This window comes from Ananas comosus, linkage group 16, assembly GCF_001540865.1.
Source record: "Ananas comosus cultivar F153 linkage group 16, ASM154086v1, whole genome shotgun sequence".
NCBI lineage: Eukaryota > Viridiplantae > Streptophyta > Magnoliopsida > Poales > Bromeliaceae > Ananas > Ananas comosus.
The window spans coordinates 6725760-6747743 of record NC_033636.1 but is presented as its reverse complement, the minus strand read 5'-3'; the positions used below and the strand labels follow the sequence as shown (position 1 = coordinate 6747743).

At 36.7% G+C, this 21984-nt stretch overlaps 1 protein-coding gene across 1 annotated transcript; it reads right to left on the bottom strand.

Moving 5' to 3' along the window:
- On the bottom strand, positions 862-21465 carry LOC109722256 (vacuolar protein sorting-associated protein 8 homolog). Its single transcript, XM_020250219.1, has 20 exons — positions 20042-21465; positions 18188-18478; positions 17843-18094; positions 17604-17724; positions 17372-17514; positions 16638-17271; positions 15025-15089; positions 14798-14899; positions 14532-14674; positions 12737-12792; positions 11494-12149; positions 11168-11358; positions 9710-10010; positions 7778-8062; positions 7571-7680; positions 6633-6954; positions 4489-4896; positions 4154-4391; positions 4016-4073; positions 862-1346 (listed from the first exon to the last, which is right to left on the bottom strand). Exons 1-19 carry the CDS (start codon positions 21419-21421, stop codon positions 4048-4050), a joined length of 5724 nt encoding a protein of 1907 aa, XP_020105808.1. The 5' UTR covers positions 21422-21465; the 3' UTR covers positions 862-1346; positions 4016-4047.

Genomic DNA, 21984 nt, shown 5'->3' with positions numbered 1-21984 from the left:
ACAACGGAGCGCGCGGGAGAGAAATAGAGGGGGGAGAGAAAAAGAGAGAGGAGAAGGGTAGACGGCGAACGGCGGAGAGGCGGGATCCTCGATGAGTGTGAGGTCGGCAAGATGTGATGGTAGCGGTGCAGGATCTACAACGGATTTTGTAGGATTTGAATGACAGGCAGTAGCGCGGATCGTGACATATCAACGAAGAGGCCCACGGGATCCCCAAAATTTAGGAATCCTGTCGCCCGGGCGAAAAATAGAGAGAGGGGAGCGGAAGGGTTTGCTGAACACGCAGAAAAGAGAGAGAAAGAGACCTGTATAGAAGGGGGGTGCAGGGAAGGGGGGAAAGTTCAGACCATTTCACCGAAAATCGCGGAGGGCAAGTGGCGGCCGCGCGGCGGAGAGTATGAACCCTAAGCAAATAGTATTCCAGGAAGGGGAGAGAGAGAGAGAGAGATGGAGATGAATGTACGGAGAGGGGTGCGGGGGGGGGGTGCGGCGACATTCCACCAAAATCGTCGAGGCCTCAAAACAGTTTGGGATTCGCCATTTAATGTATTGGTATTGGTATTGTATTGGTATTGATATTGATGTTCTTCTACTGTCCTTTTTTTTTTTTTTTTTGGTCATCTTTGATGTACTTCTAATTTACTAATAAAATTACCTACGGGGTTTTCCCTCTCAAAAAAAAAAAAAAAGAACGAAAAATCCAAAAGTGTACATTTCACAAAAAAATAAAGCCCGATCCTCTATCTCAGGTAAAATAGAAGTGCAGGTTATTGGGATCGAAGACCGATGGGCAACTTCCAGAAAAAAAAATAATAATAAAAATAAAAAGAGGAAAAAGAAAAGAAACCTTCAACTCGAGACTAAGTTACAAAAGCATTTCTCCAATTAACAATATAGAAATGTATAACAATGTAATTCAAAAAAAATTAAGCCAAGCAAATGAAGTTCAATAAACTCTCAAGATTACCATATACAGAAATCATTTTTACCAAAGTCCCGAAAAAATTACAAGAGAAGACACAAATTACATCTTAGGGCTCTGCTAGACGGTATAGAGGATAACAATGTGATGCTCAGCACAGGCGAAACGTGGGGTAACTTTTACACGGTCAACCAAAGTAGTGTTTAATGAATCAAGTAGTTGCTGCCCTCGCTGGAATAGCCGTCGAAGATGATGTGTGAACTAAACTTTAATGTAGCAACTTTTAGTAGCTACAGGAGCAGTTTAGAAGATATCTCCGTAAGCCATTTATGATCCCCGATGAAAAATATAGTTACACCAATTCGAAGGCTTCACACAAAGCAGGTGGAAAGAAGGGTCTCAACTCCCCTGAATGGATGTCCATCTGCAAATCACAAAACAATGTTGTAACATGCAGTTAGTCAGTCAGCAATTACAGTAAAGGAAATAAAAGCTTTGATCACGAAATAAAAGCTTTGATTACAAAATTAAGCCCTGGAAGTCCTGACTGGTGTTCCAATATCATTTCTCAGTCAGTTGTAACAATTTAGTCCTGAGATTTGATCTGAATTCCGATTTCATCTGCAGATTATCAAATTCAACGCTGAACTTTGACTTCAATTGCAATTTTGTACCTTAAGTTTGATCATGTTCTCCAGTTTTAACAATACAAAGGCTATGGATGGTACATGTGGCAATTCTAATGTATTATAAAGGAAGGATTCAATTGTTAGGCAGAAAAATTTCACAAACTAAATTAAAATCTTGAGGACTAAATCGAAATCTGGGCAAAGATAGGTGAACATATTTGTAGCTAACCAAAAAAAAAATGTGGACTTCTTTTGAGAAAACAAAAAAAAACTGAATGGCCATCTTGAAGCAGAAGTAAAATTTTGTACCATTTATTTGGGTATTGTGAAACAACCGTTGTACTTGTCCCCCTCTTGTACCCAAACAAGAGTTGGGGTGGGTGGGAACTATTGTTCCCACCTTACCGGGTTATACCGGTATAACCTGATATGGGTTGGGAACAAGATTGTTCCCACCCCTTGTTCCCCTGGTAAAGAGAGAGAGAGAAAGAGAGAGAAATATGTTTTAAATTAGAATTTAAATTTTTAAAATTTAAAATTTGTAATTTTAAAATTAAAATTTATAATTTAAAATTCCAAATTTTAAAGTTTAAATTTTAATTTTGATATTTTAATTTTTTTTAATTTAAAATTTTAAATTGATATTTTATATCTTTCAAATTTAAATTTGGTCTTAAATTAAAATTTAAATTTTTAAAATTAAAAATTTTAAATTTTAAATTTTAAATTTTAATTTCAAATTTTAAAATTTAAAAGTTAAAATTTAAATTTAAAATTATAAATGAAAATTTTAAAAATTTAAAATTCAAATATAATGAGAGGGGTAATATCATTATTTTCAATTTATAACTACCCATTATTCTTCTTATTCTATCTTATCTATCCAAATGCTATTTTTCTCATTCCCGGGAACAACCTAATTTTCATCTAAACACAAAATCCCTCTAGTTCTCGCTTATACCTAAACTTGCACTTATCCCTGGAATAAGACAGTTCTTACTTATACCCGAACCAAACGAAGCCTAGAGAACGGTGTTTATATATTTTTATATTTAACAAGCATGAAGCAATAATCAAACCTCCTGTTCATTATTAGTTTCAAAAAAGAAAGCCCCTAAGTTCAAATAATTTCAGATAAGTCCTCAACATTTTCATATGTTATACAATTCCCTATCGTGCATCTTTCACTAAATCAAAATGTACAGCATAACAAATTTTGACTTTTATCCATTAGCATATTTTTGCCCATTAAAATTTGATTGGCATACAACGTCTTAAAAGGTACGTATTAGACAAGAATAAAATTGCAATAAAAGGATGTGTATATGATATTTACAATGAAAAAACTATGAAAATGTGGTAAAAAGTTAAAATTGTTAATGCTATATTGTTTGATGTCTTTAAAAGGTGCTGAGCAAGGAACTAAAATGAAAGAAAATTGAAAACTCAGGAACTTGCATAAAAAGATGAAGAGTTATGGGCTTGTGGAATTAGCTGAAACGTTAAAAGGACACATTTGAGAACTACCCATTCACTTTATATCGACCCGACGCATAAGAAAGGACATTGAAATAAGCAATTTCAGTCTCTGCATATTCTAAACCTCATGTCGAAATTAGCACAAGCCACCCCATGAAGCCAACAGATATCCTGTCCGAATACTAAAAATAAACAGTTGGTTCCAAGCTCTCGATGACTGGTCAAGGGGATCATCAAATTATAATCCTCCATATTTGATTTTAAGATGAGGGCATTACAATTTTTGTTACCTGTGAATGTTATCAGAGGCATTTGGTTCTCAAATTTCAACCTGTGAACTTCCCATTTGCTATTGTACCTTTCATATTTGCTACCCTGTCCTAATGACTACTAATATTTCACTTTATTACAAGCATCTCTGTTTGTCAGTTCTTTTTTCAGTCTGTTCCTTCTTATAAGTTCTTCTCCATTTCTACTTCTTCCACTTGACCAATGTTCGATGCGATCGTTCCTAATACTCTAGTTTCTCAGAGTGCTTAGAATACTTGGCCGATACTGATTAAATATCCATAACATAGTAGTCATAAAATCAGTGTTTCACATCATGTGTTTAATTGTCATATAACAAGGTTCTTAAAATGTTCACGAACATGATTTTCACCTAGGATATATGAACTATATAATTACTTCACTACGAATTGCATAATGTAGATTCATAGATAATTGAGATTAAGAGTCATGACCTGTGATATTCATATCAAAGATTTATTTGAACACAATGCGCATTAGTGTATTCCTTTCTTTATTTTTTTCCATGGAAGAAAAAACAAGGACCAATAAACTAGATGTGGGCTATAGCCATTCATAGAGGTTGTTTCTAGTGCATTTGCTATTCTATGTTAAAACAAATGTTTTGACTGGAAAAAATAAAAAAAGTGATTTTATGCAATTACATTTAAACAAGAAAGGCAATCACATCTTATACCTCTAATACCTCATACAAGATTTGACATCACATTATCGCATCCTGTACTTCTCAGGACCTGCAATCGGATCATTAAATATTTGAGAACAAAGCATTTCCTTTAGCTAAATGAAAAAAATAATTCGTCCAGAATCTCACCAAATATGTTTGATTTCAAGGGAAATCTGCTTACTACGCCTTTGGATTTTAGTTCCTTTAGTTGCCACTGTTTAGTCTTCTTTTCACTTTTCACCGAGCTGTTACTTGTCTCTCCCATTAAACCGGCTCCTTTCTGGACCTTTTCGTGATAAATTGCTGGAGGTGAAAGTCTCACTTGGGGTAAAATGTCTACTTGAAAAGGCTTTTGGGCTTTATGGAGACTCTTCAATATTTCAAACTAAAAAGAACAGCATCCCTCCTTGGTCAGAGCAATACGAGCCGGAAAAACGTTAAAAAGAAAGAAATAAGCTTCTTTGATAGAAAGTTCTATGTACCCGGGGTATTTGATGGAGCCCACGAGGCCTCTCTGCAACGTCTGGTTCATGCAGGTATTGAAGATTGATTCCTTGAGATTGTCGGAGGCTTGATGACTGATGCTTGACCAATCCATTCTCCACGTTAATTGATTTGTTTCGTGCATTTGTGTTCTTCTTTGGAAGGCAAATTGGGCATCCAACTGAGGAATCTGAATGTGATGACTTAGTTTGCTCAGATTCACAGATAAGATGGGTTGAATGACCACAATTAAATACTCTAACTCCTGAAGTAGCAGGGCCTTTCGTGAGGGGCAAATTACAAATGCAGCAAATGAAATCTTGTGAAGCAAAAGCATGAGAGACTCCCTTCTTTAGCAAGCTCAAAGTGTAGAATGTGTCGTCCTCGATTACCAATTTAGCTGTATCCTAGATCAAGGAAAGAAAAGATCAAAATTTGAAAAAAAAAAAATTCGTTCTTATAATATAGGCAATACTTGAAGAATATTGATCACAAATATCTGACGAAGTATTGATGTGCTTGAAGGTAAAAACTAGGCTATATTTTATAAGATCATTGAAGGGACCTGCAATAAAAATAAAATTACAACAATCTACTAATCTTGCAAATTAAACACACCGACACCAAGCATGCATTTGAAGGAAAGGAACATGTAACATAGGAGGACAAAATACAATTGTCAGGTGCACGGACAACAATAAAGTGTACAGCCGGAGGACAAAATACAATTGTCAGGTGCACGGACAACAATAAAGTGTACAGCCGGAGCGACATACCATTTAACATATCTTCCATATTCTCACAAGAGAATCTATAACTATATATTATTCCTCAATAACTGCACACGTGTCGCGAGGAGGCCGGCGCTCGAGCGCTGGCGCGGGGCGGGCGGGCGCTGGTGCGGGCGCGGCGCGGCGCACAAGGCGGAGGGGCGGCGCAGGGAGCGAGTGCAGGAGCGGGCGCGGGGCGGCGATGGCGCGGGCGCGGGGTGGCCCGCGCGTGCGCCTCGGGGCGAGGGCGGCGCCGGAGAGGGGGCGGCGCGGGGGCGGGGTGCGGCACGGGCCGGCGCGGGGTCTGCGCGGAGCCTAAAAAAATCGCGGCTCTTGGTGTGGGTTGCACGGGGTCCACGAGGCAAAAGTGGCCTCGTGGACACATTAGAGGGAGGTCCACGGTGGACTCCCCTCACTCTCACTTCTCTCTCTCTCATCTCGCTCTCTCTTATATATATATATATATATATATATATATATATAAAATTTTATTTATATAATATATATATAATTTATTTATAAATATATATTTATTTATTATATATAGTATTTTATTGTTATATAGATATATTATTATATAATAATTTATTCTATAATTTACTATTTATATTTATAAAATGTAAAATATATAAATAAATGTTAAATAATTTAGACTATTGGTATTAGATATACTTATTGCACTAGATACCTACTAAAAATTATTTCACTAACTACTGGGGAACTACGATGCCTACTAAAAATTATTTCTTATTACATTAGGAAAGATAACTGCATTTATTTTATAACTAATTTTCAAAATTAAATTTTAAAATAACTACCAGCAGCATGATTTCTCTTCTCATTCACTAACTACTAGGGGACTACGATACTTACTAAAATTATTTCACTAACTAATGGGGGACTACTATGCCTACTAAAATTTTTTGATGTACTTATTACACTATTTAAATTCTGAAATTGATTTTTATAACTAATTTTCAAAATTAAATTTTAAAATAACTACCCGCAGCATCGCGCGGGTCCCTTAACTAGTACAAGTTTAAGTTGATTGTCCAGTTAAGAGTTTTAATGATGATAAGACAATACATGGTTCATACATGGACAAGTTAGGAAAATGGTTATTCGTTTTTATAGTAAAAATATTTTAAATCCAACATTTGTGAGTTGACCGGTTTATTCTACAAGACAACATTTTGCAATTGGTATTTGAACCTCTTCAGTGAAAAGGTTACAACATAGTGTATAACATCTGGGATGATCATAATCTGAGTCCAATAGGCCACTCCAGCTTCAAATATCCTAATCTCGATAGTAAAAGCCCACGCAAAAGGAAAACAGCTCAAAATGTAACTTTCTAATTTCTATATCCTTACCAGTATTCTTTTCTCATAGCCATATGTTCCCAGCATTCTCAGTATGATGAGTTTAAAATCACCAAACTCTTGATCCCCATTGTCAGAAAGGACCTTGGTCATGATTACTGGGAGGGGTATATATCCAGCCATTCCCTCAATTATTTCTCCAACAAATTGTGAAAAAACTCTCCTCAGAACAGCCGCACATCTTCCATTCTCGGATAGCCTCCTAAATTTGAACTCATTTACTCGGTCACCACAAATTGCAGGTACCTTTCCAACCTGACTTCTTTCAGGTATGTCTTTGCCACCACAAAACCTCTTCAGTGGTTCAGAAAAGCTGAATTAACAAATTAAAAGCTCCAAACATTAAACACAATTATGTAAATTAAAGATAAATGTTTTATTTCAAATTTGCAAAATTGATGAGAGAAGAATGAACAAGATGAAAAGATACAAGCTCATGGTGGTTATTTATATATGGGTAAAAGAGGTGGAGAAAAATGATGGGAGAAAGAGGTTGAGGAGAGGAGGATGAGGGTTGAGTGAAGACAACGACAGTTTGCAGCACTGGCAGCCACACAGCGGCAGCACCAGTAGCAGCGGCACTGGCAGTGGTGATAAAGAAGGTGGTGAATGAGGTGCCATGGAGGCGGAAGAGGACTAGGTAAAATAGAGTGGTATTTTGGTCATTTTGGTCATTTTTTTAACACTGCAACCCGCTGAAAAGTGTTTGCTGTATTGAGGGGGGTTATGTGCATTTTTTTTTTCATTTAAGGGAATGAAATACTTCATGCAATGTATTTAGGGGGGTTATTTGTATTTTAGCCTAAATAGAATGTGATTTTAGTCGTCAAATTAGAAAACACACAAATGGTTGAATTTTCAAGTGATGTCATGATGAACTAACAATATCAAACTAAACACTAAGACTAGCAGACAATTATACAACTTACGAGTCAAGCAGCCGAAACCAGAGGGACTCGGACTCTTGAGGATCTAGACGTTGAGTATTTCTTTGGCACAAACCAATGCAGGCATGCAATAAATCAAGCACAGAAATAGCCTGTGATTTCAGCAGAAAATATATAATAGCAGTTAGCTAAACTCAAGAGGTTAGTTAAAGCATATCACTAAAAACAATTAAGGCTCAAATAACCAACCTCATTCATTTTTAAAATGTCACTAGGTTGATTAACTCTATTGGTGTTACCAGATATGGTTCCAATATTTTTTTCCACAGCATCAATAAGCAAGTTAAGTTTATCCTCGAGTCCCGCCATTACAAGCACTAAAGCATTCCCAACATCACCAACTCTTTCCAAAAGAAATGCAGCTGCATCAGTAACTCCATACTCTTGACAAAGAAGCAAACAGTGCTCTAGTCTATAATTATCAAAAGTTTGAAGGAACTTCAGAACTGAATTGCTTTCAAATTGACACAAAAGCTGCACAAAAGGAGATGATTGTTCAAGCATATAAAAAAATTTCTGTTTAAGATAACATCATATAAAAAGCCAGCTGAAAGAAAATTTACAAATAGAACAAAGAGCATCTAATTCAATTTCTTTATAAAAAAATTTAGATCGCAATCTACATCATTTGTAATGAATTAGCCCTTAACGCAGTTTGAAGAACAGATAGATTCTAACTGACAGACGTAAATCATAAGATAGTACTATCATTTTTTATATAGAGAGATTCACAATGATAGAGATTTAATAGGGACCATATGAAGGACTAGATTGGATGAATGGCTGTTGTTGATCGGAGAGTTTCTCTTATTTGTAGAAAGAGAATTAGCAGAGATGTGAATCATAAAAAATTGTTCACACGCCATTTAGCCATGTGGCAACATCATAATTTAGAAACTACACCAATGGTTTAATTTCTTTGAAATCATCTCTTTGCATCTGCTTTAGTTATATTAGTTGCATCAACTCAGCGCACTGCACAGCACAGGGAAGCACATGATAGGAAGGTAACAAAAGAACTAATATATATCTTAAGAATGCAGATAACAAAATTGATGGACGTTACTATAGGTAAATTCCCCTAAGGGCCTCTTTGTTTCACCGTTGGGTTGAAGTCGGTTTTTGGTTGAACTAGAGTTCAGGTGAAAATTACTACTCCGTTGTTCGTTTCTAATTACTACTCCGTTAACTGTGGAAGTGAAGTTTCGCTAATTCTGCTATTTGTTTGGCAAAAAGTTAATGGTGTAAAAAAACTCAAGTTCCCCATTTCCAGTGTTTGTTTCACCTAAAACTGTTGAATCCCCAAACCCCTGATAAACTTATCTCCTATATAGCTCTCTATTCATGTGATATTGTTGCCTCTTATATCACTTGATAAATAATAAATTATAAGATAACGAACAGAAATAATGTAATTGTATCCCTATATAACTAAAAAATATAGTTAAAACAAACTAAATTGTCTTTTTCGTACATAAACTAGAATAGTACAACAATAATAGTCTAAAGAAAAAGAGGTACTAACAGTCAACTAATCAATTTTCATCACATTTCAAATGTGCTGACTAAGCTTAAAAAAACAAAACAAAACAAAACAAAAACTAAAACTTATCAATTTTCATTACATTTCAAACATGCAAACTATAAAAAAAAAAAAAGAAAAATTAGTACAACTATCAAATATATTTAGATGAGAGAGGAGGTAACCCAATCCCGAATATAAGTTCCCCTTTGAAATATTTTTTTTTTTCCCTCACTTCTCTTCCTGGTCAATTTTGCTATTTTGCGGAACCTGGGTTTCGACCGTAGCTCTATTACGGTGAACCACACAGCGGAGGTGGTCGTTTTCGGCCGAAAACCACTTCACCCCTCTCCACTTTCTACGAAACAAACTGGTCCTAAAAGAGGTGTTTCCTTAGGTTATGGTTATCAAAATGAGAATTCTAGGAGTCATGATGTTACAATAGCGGCTTTCCGCATTTTTAGTTTAAAAATAAAGATGCTCAATACAAACTTGGACTGATATACTACAATGCTTAACCTGACAGTACACAGAATTTGATGATTCGGTTCTGCTAGCTTCCTTTAAGATTTGGACAGTATTCAAAAAGAAAATCTTACCTCCAGATACTGTTCAACCAGCTCATCAGTTATGTGAATTGCATTACGATTCGGATGCTTCGGAAATTTTGAAAGTCTTTCAATGTATGCTTCAAGTTCATTAGGTGGATCCAGTATACCGTTTGAAACATTTGTCATATGATCAGCTTCATGCTCAAAAATGTCAAGAGTGCCTAACAAGTGGACATCAATAGCAGTTTTGAGAAAAAGGAAAAGGCTTTGTGGATGAGAATGAAGCTCTGATAGTATATGCTGACTCTCGCTGATGAAATGGTCAATAACCAAAAACAATGTGCACTCTCTGAAATATGCAAACAATAAATATTAGAGAACTTAGATAATAAAACTAATTTAAGACAAAAAATCAAGCAGAAACAATGAAAAACTGATGCAGTTCAAGGATGAGCCTTCTATTTATTTTAGTTCTTTAAGTTTTAATTTTCATAAAAGAACTTTTGTTTTAATTTTGTGTTAGTCATTTTTAGATGCTTTGTGGTGTGCCGTCCCAATGATATTTGACAGATTTGAGAAGATTTCTATTTTCTCAGGAGTCATTTTGATTCATTTTCTGGTTTTTTATGGGTTTTGGAAGCGGTTTGAGTCCGGTTTGAGTCTAACGCTTAATTGCACAATCAGTTTATTTCTAATTGGGATTAATTGTAACCTATTTGAACATTCCGTTCAGATCTAATTAAATGGGGCTTTATATTTAGGTTTAGGTTCAATTAATACATATAATCAACTAAACCCTAGTAAGCTTGACCCTTTTCCTATTTGTCAAACCTATTTCCTATCTAACTTACAGCCAGATTATTCCTTTTAAGGGTTCTATTAATATAACATCTCGCTGGTTTTGGGGTTTTGACTTATGATATTAGAAATTTTCCCGCCGAGTATTCACCTCTCTTCCTGTCATCCTTGCCTCAATTAATTTTCTTCTCATTTCTGGCCATAGATTAGGCACTTCGCTTCTCCTCTTTGTTGTCCATGGATTGGGCACCTTATCTTCTCCTCTTCTACTGCCCTAGATTGGATTTTCTCATCCTCTACACCTTCCTCTCATTGCCGTTACTCTGCTGCTGTTCCTGCCGCAGTTTTCCCTCAATTAGAGGCTGATTGATGGTGGTTTTGGGTTGGAATTATTCTGGGCTGAAGCACATCTCTTACAACTTCAATATAATGACTTCTAGACAGCTTTGTGAAAATTAAGGAAGTCCTGAAGGCTTCCAGCACACCAATACTTTCTTTGTTTCTTCAAATTATTGATTTTTTTCAAATTTTCATTAGATTTGCATCGGAATGTTTACTATTCGAAATTTTATTTGAGTTCTCATATTTCTGGTTGCACCAAATTTGGTATCAGAGCTTCAAAGCAACCTTATTAAATTTCAGAACAGCGTCAAAAATGAAGCTGGCATTATAAAACCCGAAACATGATCATTGTATTTATAGGTTCACCTGCACAGCTTGATCAGATCAGGGATACGAGAAACCAAAGCTGAGTGGAAAGATGAAGCCTCGGTCGCTGATAACTGTGATAACATTTTGTGGATGAAGACAAAAACATGGATTGGTTCATCCAAGTCCTTCATATAACTATCCAAAGCAGCAATAATCCGGCCATTGAGTGTATTAATAAAGCCACAAGTCTGTATTGAACAATGGCAAGGAACACTGGGAATAAATAACCAAGTTGATATAATGACACTAGCACCAGAAGATACCAAGAACTACAGTTCAAGCTGAGATGAGCTTACATGAAAAAAAAAGAAAAAAGATCATACCTGGTGAAATTGAGCCTTCTCACAGAGACGTAACACATCATCAGAATTCCAATGAGTCTGAGGAACCACCCTCAAGAGTTTCAGCACTTGTTTCTGCTTTTGAGAAGTTAGTACCTTTTGATTAGGACCATAAAGTGCCAGATCAGATGAAGTCAAATAATCAAGGAGATGCTTTAAAACTCTAGGAGATATAGTTGCTTGTTTACAAGAAACAAGAAAAGAAATAAACTCAAGTAAGTGAGTCAAATCCTTTGCTGAAGGCCAGATTGCCGTCTCGGCATCCATGACAATTGATCTAATCATCTCATTTTCTAAGCCAAGAACATCTATAAGCACATTTGTAATGTTTTGAACCATGGAATTCCGATTTTCAAGGCTCTCAGATTTGATTTCTTGTTCATGCTCTAAAGGAGCTTCAACAACATTGATGGAATCATCACTTGTTTCAGATCCCTCTTCTGTAAAAGCACATCGAAGAACTTCTAAAGTTGCTTCTGTGTCTATCCATAGCAGATAACAAAGGTTTGGGCACACTTTGCAGGACGACTTGAAGCTTTTGACTATTTGAGAGGTTACAGACTTCGAATCCTCCAGTAAAAATTGCAACAATTCTTTTCTAACTGAATGCACACGTGAAGGAGAAAGAGCTCCATGCCCTGTAACAAGTAAGCATCTTAAGCATCTATCACAAATGAAAGTAAGGTATCGTATATACCGATCGTAAGAACTCGGAAATAAGAAAACATGCTTCAGAAAGGGCAAGTTCTGAACTCCGTTGTCGAATGATAAATCTAAATTTGTAAAACATCTGATTAACAGAACATCATTGCAAGAAAATATACCAGATAAGGAACTAGATTTTATAATTATTTTAGCAATTTATTTGGCAATGAGACTAGCAAGGTATCAAGCCAGCTCCCACAAAGCTTTTCAGCTACATCTAGAATTTACCAAATGATAATGAACAGATTATCAAGAATATATCTCAAGCATATTGAGATTTTTTTTTTTTTGAGAGATAGGCAGCATGATACCCGCTTTGTTTATTTCATTTAGAAATAAACTTAGCTAGAAATGTGAATCAACTAGGATTCGAACTTGGGATCTCGGGTACCAACCACCAAGCCTTTTGCCACTTGCGCTGGAGACGGTCGGTTATTGAGATCTTAATATATGAATTATTAGGGCAGAAGAGAAGCAATGAACCAGAGCCTGAAAAGATATGAAATTTATAAGTACATACCAGGAGGAAACGCTTGGCCTTGAAAGCAATACTTCAGATAAATAAGCATCCTGTAGCTGTTTATCACAAAAGATGTGTGGATATTAAATAGATAACAAAGAGAAATATAAGTATTTAAATAAGAAGTCATCTTTTAACCAGTAACGTTCACAAAAAACTATATAAGAATAATCTATATGTAGCTTAGATAGAATACAGATTAAACACATCACCAATTGTATATACATGGGAGGAAAATATATAATAGTAGATTAAACGACACCCAAAAATGAAATGGTTGCTTACATGAAATCCTAATGGTGCAGCAGAATCAAGGGAAGATAAATGATTGTTATTTGCAAGTGAGAGAAAACATAACCGAAAAGAGAAAAATAAAATAGATAATAGACAATTGAAAAAGAAACTTCAAGTAAATTCATTAGCTCTGTATTATTTCTGTTAAGACCTCCAAAATGAGGAGCTAGTCACACATAGATAAGATAAAGATCATCCTTATTTTTATAAAGGCAATATACTTATCTGTATGTGCAATAAATGAACCCTTAACATAATTTGTGTCTTAACCCCTTCATCTACATTTTTACCATCTACTAAAATGCAATATAATTATTATGACTAGTAAAGTAGATCTTCAACTTATATAAATTTGCCTTGCATCATGATAAAGCCAACCATTAGTTGCCTGTGTAGGTCAGAAAGTTATCAGCATTTGTAAAGGGCTCAAATTGGGCAGACAACTAATAGCGTCAACTCATTCCTGGGGCCTATTCAACTTAAGAACTCTAATGTCAATTCTCACCGTGCATTTAATAATAATTGGATGCTTCATACACATTCCCTGTTACTGTGTTTCTAAACTGTTGAATTTCAGTACTAGTTTCGACAAAAGATTCTTCTAACAATGAGTCTGAAACTTAAGAGATATCATAACTAAAGATTTTCCAAAGAGAGAGATATTTGAAAAAAAAAAAAAAAAAAGCAACTGATCCAGAATTTCCCAGGTTATAACATAATGATCTTCCAAAGAGAGACATTTTTTAAATAAAATTAAGAAAATGATGCAGAATTTCCCAGGTAACATTAAACTCTGAACCATGTAAGCAAAGAAAATAAGCATTACATTAAACTGAACAATGTATGCGAAGAAAATAAGCATTACATTAAACTCTGAACCATGAATGCAAAGAAATTAAGCATTTTCTAACAAAACCTTTAATCATCATATCAAGTCAATGCATTAGACAAATTATTATAAAAAATTGGTTTGACATTCATGTAGATGATTAAACACTTCCATAATTATCATTATTATGTGGAGTAGCAGAGTTACAAAAACTTGATTTGAATTTTTACATATGTACCCTTGTCTCTTCTTTTTCCTCGTGCCTAATCAGGCAATTACATGTTCTTTTTCCTTCTACTATTACAAGTTCCACTAATCAACACGACAGTCAACTTTTCCAATAACCCTCCTTTCTATGTACAAACGCGTATCTAACACCTTCAACCCAAAATCAGTTTCTTTTTTTTTTTTTCACCAAGCAATTTTTCTTTCTACAACCTCAGGAGCATAGCAAAACCCTTAAGCTGTTTTGTCCATATTTCCCTATTCGCAAACTTCCCAATTATCATTTGGAACCAAATCTTTCCCCAAAACCCCTAATTTTCAATTAAATCAACTGAAACATAGAATCCCCCAATTTGTCCTGCATCAGTTTATATATTGATGGCAGCAAAGAACAATAAGGACGATGGTATATGCAGAAAGTTCACGTTAAAGAAATAATGAAATCACCAAATGGCAGCAGCATCCCTTCCAGGGCTATTCTGTACAACTGCCAAAAGTTCCTCCAATGGTGCTCGGAAATCATCTAAACCTCGATTAAACAGATATATAAGTGCACCATACAGTCCATGCTCACGGCATAACCTAACCACCTGCAAATCAAATACAAGTAATAAACTGTGGTTGATAGAAGAAAACTTATGAAACCAACAGCTGGAAGCTTTTTTTTTTCCCTACTACCACAGAATTCTTCAATAACTGCTTCAAAAGAATACCTGATTAAAATCCAAGGACGAGATGTCCATGTGAAGAACACATTGCTCAACTCGTTGTAACCATCCTTTGCCACTATAGTGCTCTACCAAGGCTTGCATTATCTATAATATATCAAAAGATCATGATGCCAAATTACTTTTCATTCAAACCTACTATTATGAACAATGATAGCAATCATATAGTTCACATAGCTGAATCTGTAGCAGCTATGCATGATCTGTAGTACCTCCGGAGGCAGACAACCAAGCATATCCTTCAATATATAGGGTTCTAATATCTCCAAAAATGTGCCTGCTACCAGTGTAGTAGTGGTGAGAATAAATCTATGCAACCGGTATAAGAACCAGACAAGGCTTTTCTCTTTCAAATGAAGTCAGAGTTAAAACTTACAGACACACCTTCAACTACAAATCATTTGGCAACAGGTTCCAAACTTAAGTCCATTCATTTGAATCCCTGAACTAACATATTTTTCGACTGGTGAAAGTTCCATATGAACTAAATTCTCTATAAATCTTTCACCAGAATATTCTATTAACTTAACAAAATATTCTGTTAATGACATATTATTCTGTAATTTTCCATTATATTGAGAAGGAACGTTTTATAACCAAATAACATGTTAGTTTAGGTGTTTAAACAGTTAGAAAAGAGTTCAAGGACCAATTTCCAAATAAAAATAGCTGGAGGGATGCCTGCAATTTTTTATCTCTTATTTTTCCAATGCAACATTTTTGTTTCAAGAAGATAAGGGGGGAAAAAGTAAATAAAGCCAAGAAACATGACCTAATCTCCACTAGCAGTATATATCAATATTAATGTCAGCATCCAAATAAAAAATGTGCAGCTTCCATAGAGAAATATAATAAACAAATGAATTCCAATTACAAGACAGATAATCAAAAAATACATAAATATAGAAAATATAGCTCAGTTCGACAATTGAGTCAATTTAGACTGGCCATACACTGGAATGCATTCAAATAAACTTTAATTGATAGGAACAACTGACTCTGGTCCAACAGACTGAATGATACAAAATGCACTCATTAACAGAATCTAGTAATAAATTAAGACTGTTTTATGACCCAACATATTGGACCTTCGATGTAGTTTTTTTTTCTTTTCCTTTTTTTTTTTTTTGATATTTGGTTTGAGATGGAGCACAAAACGGTAGCCCTTAGTTGCAGAATATTTGATGGTTACAAATTGTTAAAGGTTTATACTTGATACCATGAAAATGAAAAAAAATAATGTAATTGTTACATTTTTTTCATACATGATTCCGTGAAAATAATAATGGATTCGGGTATACTGCAGTTGCGCTTCTTTTTTTTTTTCTCAGCGGCATACCGACTAATGAAGAAGTTAGTTCGACAAAGCAAACAACAATTCCACCTAAAATATTCAAACGTTGCAGTTATAAAACCTTAAAGGCCGTACTCTCAATGAAATTACCGCTATGCTAATCATCTCTATTATTACAATGGCTCCAAACTAGAGGAGCACAATAAGAACTTTCATTTGGATTTTGCTATTCCTACAGGGGAGTTCAACCAAAAACATTTACCAGGATAGCATGGAAATCGACATGGTCAAAAAGATAACATAGAAGGGAAAGAAGTATGAGGAATTTTAGCTACATTTTAGTTCTAATGTTCCACAATGCCACATAGAAATAATCCTGAAGCCCTCCAGATGGTACAGTACAGCACACATTGTTAATTCGTTAAAAATCAGCTGAAATGAAGTATGCATGCTGTGTACAGGATAGGATTCCATGTATTTCAGAACAGATAAATTATCATTGACAAATAGGGGGGAAATGAAAGCAAGTACCTCCATGTTGAACAGCAACAAACTTGGAAAAGATACTATCAAACAAGATATCCGTCCTGTTAATATGAACGCAAAACTCGACTGCAACGCCACCTACACGAGCATATTGCTCCTCTATCTCTGTGCACACAGAAGTATTTGCATACTTTGAACCATCTTCAGCTCCAGGCTTTCCAAGCTGATTGCAAAAAGCAATTGAAATATAGGAAAACACTTCATCTACATACGACAAAAGCAGCTCTACTAGAAATGGCATTATGGCCTCTCTTATAGCATCAACTGTTCTTGGGAGATCAATAACACCTTGTGAACGGCCATCGTAAAGCCTCATTGCCATGTCTAGTGCACCCATCCAATCTCCTGCCCTCTGCAATACTTGAATTCTTTCTTTCCAAGGAAGAAGACGAGAAACTAAGAGATGCATGGGCCCTAGTATGTATATTGTAGCTCCTCTTACTGCTACTGAATTTTGATAAGCTTTTTCTGGATTTCCAAAAACATTAGAGAAGTGGATATGATATGTGATGATGTCATCAATTCCCAAGCCATCAAGACCATAGCTGGTGCGGTGAAGCTCATTTCCATCTTTGGAAAACAAGCAGAGTTGACCTCTCGATGTAAGAACCACTAGCATCTGGAAAACCAAAAGAAGAATACGGTTATAAGATAACAACAAGATAATGCTAATAATGAGAAAAGGATGTGTCAAATTCTACATGTGACATTTCTACTACCTGATCATCTAACCAGGCCACACCAATTGCTGCACTATCAAGGCTCCATTCATTGTATTTTTTCATTTGTGATTTAACCAACTTTGACACTTGGATTCGGCGGTCCCAAGCAATTACGAGCCATGAAGCTCTCTCAGATGCACCTGCAGATTTTTCATGTTTTGAAAAAACAACACTGTATATATTAGAGATAGACCACTCAAAACTTCGAGGAGAATAAACTTGATCTCACCAAGAGACGAATCATTTGAGTATGCAGTGCATTTCCATGCTGTGTATGGCATTGACCCTTCTCGAACCCCATCTGGTCTGGAGAACTTCTCATAAATTTCCAAATTCGGGATCAGTCTAACCTAAAAGAAGATAAAACAATATAGTCATCTTGAAAATTGGATTCTCTAATATATGTTAAGCATTGCTGGACAAGATAAAGCCTATAATTTTTGTCACAATCATATGAAGACACCATACCACCAGAGCATTTTGATTGGTGACAAATATGACCACACCTTCTTCCAGAAATGAAGAGCCTTCATTGAAAAGCTTCCATCCAGCCTCTCTTCCGACAACGCCACCAACAACACCTCCCACCATGCTACCAAGGCTACTAGTGGAAATCGTTGAGTTCCCTTGTGCAGAAGTTGTGCCGAAACCATTAGGATCATCCACTAAAAGAGGAGAAGCAGACAAAACCGTGCTATTTTTTTGACCATCGAGAATGCACTGTTGATACATTTAGAATATAATCATGTGAGATATAGAAGTTACCATAGATTAAATGAAGCTCAAATCTAACTACTACTTCAGAGTTCAGACCTGTGTCTTGACGGAAAAATGATTGAGCAAAGGAACAACTGAGAAAGTGTGTAATATAACTAGACCCTTGGAATCTCCCGTAATAGCTTTGAATTGACCCAGAAAAAACACATGCACTATTGGTGCATTATGCTCCCCAGTAATTACTTTTGCTACTGCCACTTTTTGTACATCCCAAAGAGTTAGATGACCATCACCATATCCCACTAAGAGTAAGTCACCTTGCTGGTTGAAGCACATAGATGTCACAGGAGGTTGAGTTTTCTCACTCTGGCTCCCAAGGATCATCATCTGAAAGTACGGAAATCAAGTGTTTAACCCTCAAAATGCATCTTACTGTAGTAAAAGCCCAAAGGGATGAAGATGTCAAATTAGAGCTGGACAAAAATGTAGTGCAAGTAAAAAAAAATAAGTAAAAATGCAAGGAGACACCCTCAACAATAAGCCATTTTGAAATAAACCCCCAATAAATTTTCTTTTGATTGACAACCCCTTAACTTTCGATTGTTTTAATTTAAATTATTTTCAAGGAATAAACTTGGGAATCATTAAAATTAACGTCTCCATTGGATATCAGCCATTAACTGTTAACAAACCTGCAGTTCCATAAACTGAAAAAGTGTTCATAACATTTAAATTTAATAGACTCAGCATTAAATTTTACAAAATGCGCAATTTAATTAATAAATAACTAATCAAAGATGAGAGGGTGCGAATCAAGAGAAAAATGGTTAAGGGATCGAATTAAAAATGGCCTATATTTAAGAAGGTCTCTTCATATTTTTTTACTAAAACTATCAAGGTCATCTATTTTCATTGTTAACTTGTGGCCTTGAAATCAAGGATGGTTGCATAAATATGTCAATAACTTTTTAAATGCCTACTTTAACGCTGTTGCTATCTGCCTTACACTCATTAGTTATTGTACATGTGTGATGACCAAGCCCACAAGTGCAAGCAACTTGTTGGGCCAATTCACCATTCACTAGCCCAAAATGCCTAAGCCCGGTTATCTACGCTTGAGTGCTTAGTCCTTATATACCTACCCATAACCTTTGTCCCATCCAATATGGTTTGTTGGGAGTTATAAACTCTCCCGGTTAAGGCATTGACGTCTTTGTCATGCCGAGTCACACACAAATTCCACATTACTTAATTATCTTCTCATTGCCATAGCCAATAGAGACCTTGGATAACAAGTATACTAGACGTCATTGTGTAAAATCTGAAATTTTTCACCCCAAGAGAATGGCCATGTAATAACTGCTTTCTTAGTGCTTTCATTTCACATATGGATCTGAACAATAGCATAAGACACCAAAAGCATTTCCAAGACATTACAAGTTAACATACAGTCTTAAATGTAATAGTTTGTTCTCTTTCCACTGGTCAAATTGTTGAAGGATAATTGAAGCAGCATGACAAGAGCAATGACCTCCGAATATCTCATTGCCACATGGCACAAGTCTCCTCTCATTTTGATGCTAATGTTAAGATGCATAAAATATTACTTGTCTTACACCTGCCTATTCGGCAACCTCCATGCTGTAAGGTTACTTACCAAAATTCTGCTTAATACTTAAGACAATTACGCGTCTGCAACTAAAATAATGCAATTGACAAGACAAATATACTTCTTTCTTTCCAAGAATATTTATTATGATCTCAAACTAACGCAGGCTGGTAGAACTCACTCATTCGATAAAAAACTATTAGGCCAGAGAAGTAGCAAAAATCATGCTTTCACAAAATTATCAGCCAGTCCCAGAAAATCAAGAATTTAAAGTTTTGTAGTGAAAGCCAGCTTAATATAAGATGCTTAAAATGACATAAAAGCCCAGAAGAAATAGCCACCTTCGAGTCCATATTGTCGGCACTGTGAGCAGAATATTTGCTGGGGATAATGAGAACAGCCCCTTTAGACATGCCCAGCGCAATATAATTATTATGAACTGCCAGCACTTGAGGAGAACCTTGATCCCGCCTGAAAGCCTGTGATGAAATCGCTCGAGTGATTGCATTGTCGAGATCTATCTGCAAATACCCAACAGCCGGCGGCCCTCTTCGGATGCCCTCAAGCCTCATGGGCTGAGCAGCTGCTCCCTCTTCCCAATGCAGGCCAGACGAAGCTTGCCGCTTCTCAAGTTCTTCAGCCCATTCCAGCGGCTTCATCGAAGCCCTGAGTTTCTTCTCCGCCTTCTTCTCGGATTTCTTATCAATTTCCAGCTGACTTGCTTCCTCCTCTACCAATTTATCTATCTCTACTCCAACTTGAGTTTCTTCTTCATGAAAAACGCTTGTTTCAAGAGCATCACTTTCCGAATAATTGGCTACTTCTAACTCCACTTCAACTGTGCCCTGCTCCACTTCCTCAGTGACGCTCCGAGCTCCATGCGCATCCTCGTCTTCCACCTCGTGGACATTTTCATCGCTGGTGGGAGAAGCGGAGATCAAATCTCCCTTCGCCTCTAATTCACCAGCGGAATCTGTCTCTTTCACAGAACTCGATCCAGCATAGCCTCCGCATTCTTCTTCTTCTTCTTCTTCTTCTTCTTCTTCTTCTTCTTCAAGGCGGACTTCTTCCGCTGAAACCCTTACATCAGCCTCCGAATTCCCCCTCAATAGAGTTTGCAGCAATACCTCGGGAGAGGCGGCATTCTCCTCCAGGTCGTTATCGGCCATCGGCTCCTCCTCGCGAACTTCCGGAGAAGAGCCCGAACTGGCCCTGGCCCTGGCCCTACTCGACTTGATCGCCGCAGCATGGGGCGAGGGGAACGAGCGGGACGCGGCGGCGGCGGCGGCGAGGGCGGCGCCGGGCTTGGGATTCGGCCTGACGCCGCTGAAGAGCGGGGGCCGGGGGAGGGAAGAAGAGGAAGCAGCGGCAGCGTCGGAGAAGCTCCGGAAGACGAGGGAAGAGAGGGTGGCCGACGAGGACGACGAAGAGCTCTCTCGCGATCTCCTTTCGGAGGTCGGAGATGATCGCTCGCGGACGGGTCGGTGGCCTTCGTAGGGTCTCGACGGGCCATCCTTCGCGACGAGGCGAGGGTTCTTCTCCTTCTCGTCGTCGTCGCTGTCGCCGGAGGAGGATGAATCGCCCAGGATCTCGTCGACGGTGCGGCGGTGGAGGCCGGCGGAGACGTCCTCGTCGTCGTCGGTGTCAGAGGAGGAGAGGCCAGCGCCGTGGGATCTGAGGAAAGCGTCGAGGTCGAGGTCGAGCCCCGCCATGGATGTCATCCGAGTTGGGTCGGAGTTGGATCGGAGTTTAGGAGAGTTTTAATTTAATTTAATAATTTATGGGGGAAAGAGTATAGGGGTGCTTGCCAAGATATCGAAAAGTAATTTTGGGTTCAAAAAATATTTAAAATTTTAAATTTTAAAATTAAAGTTTAAAAAGTAAATATTAAATATTTAAATTAAAATTTAAAATTTTTAATTTGAAAATTTTAATATTTAAATTTAAAATTTGATTTTTAACTCTAAAGCTTAAATTTTGAAATTTAAAAAAATTAAAATTTAAAATTTGAAGCTTAAAACCATCATGTATTATGGCTGCTTAAAAATAAAGAAGAAAGAAAAAAAAAAAAAATTGCACCATTTGAGACCAAAGTTATACTGCTTGAAAATAAATTAGGGGTTTTTTTTGCAATTGGCCCCCTGAAAAATATTATTTTTAAAATAACCCCAGAAAAATTATATTTGCAAAAATGGCTCTGGCCCTGCCACGCAAGCGTCACGTCAGCGCCATGCGAGCGGGACTGGGGCCTGGTAGTTAAGTTGAACACGGTGAACCATTCACC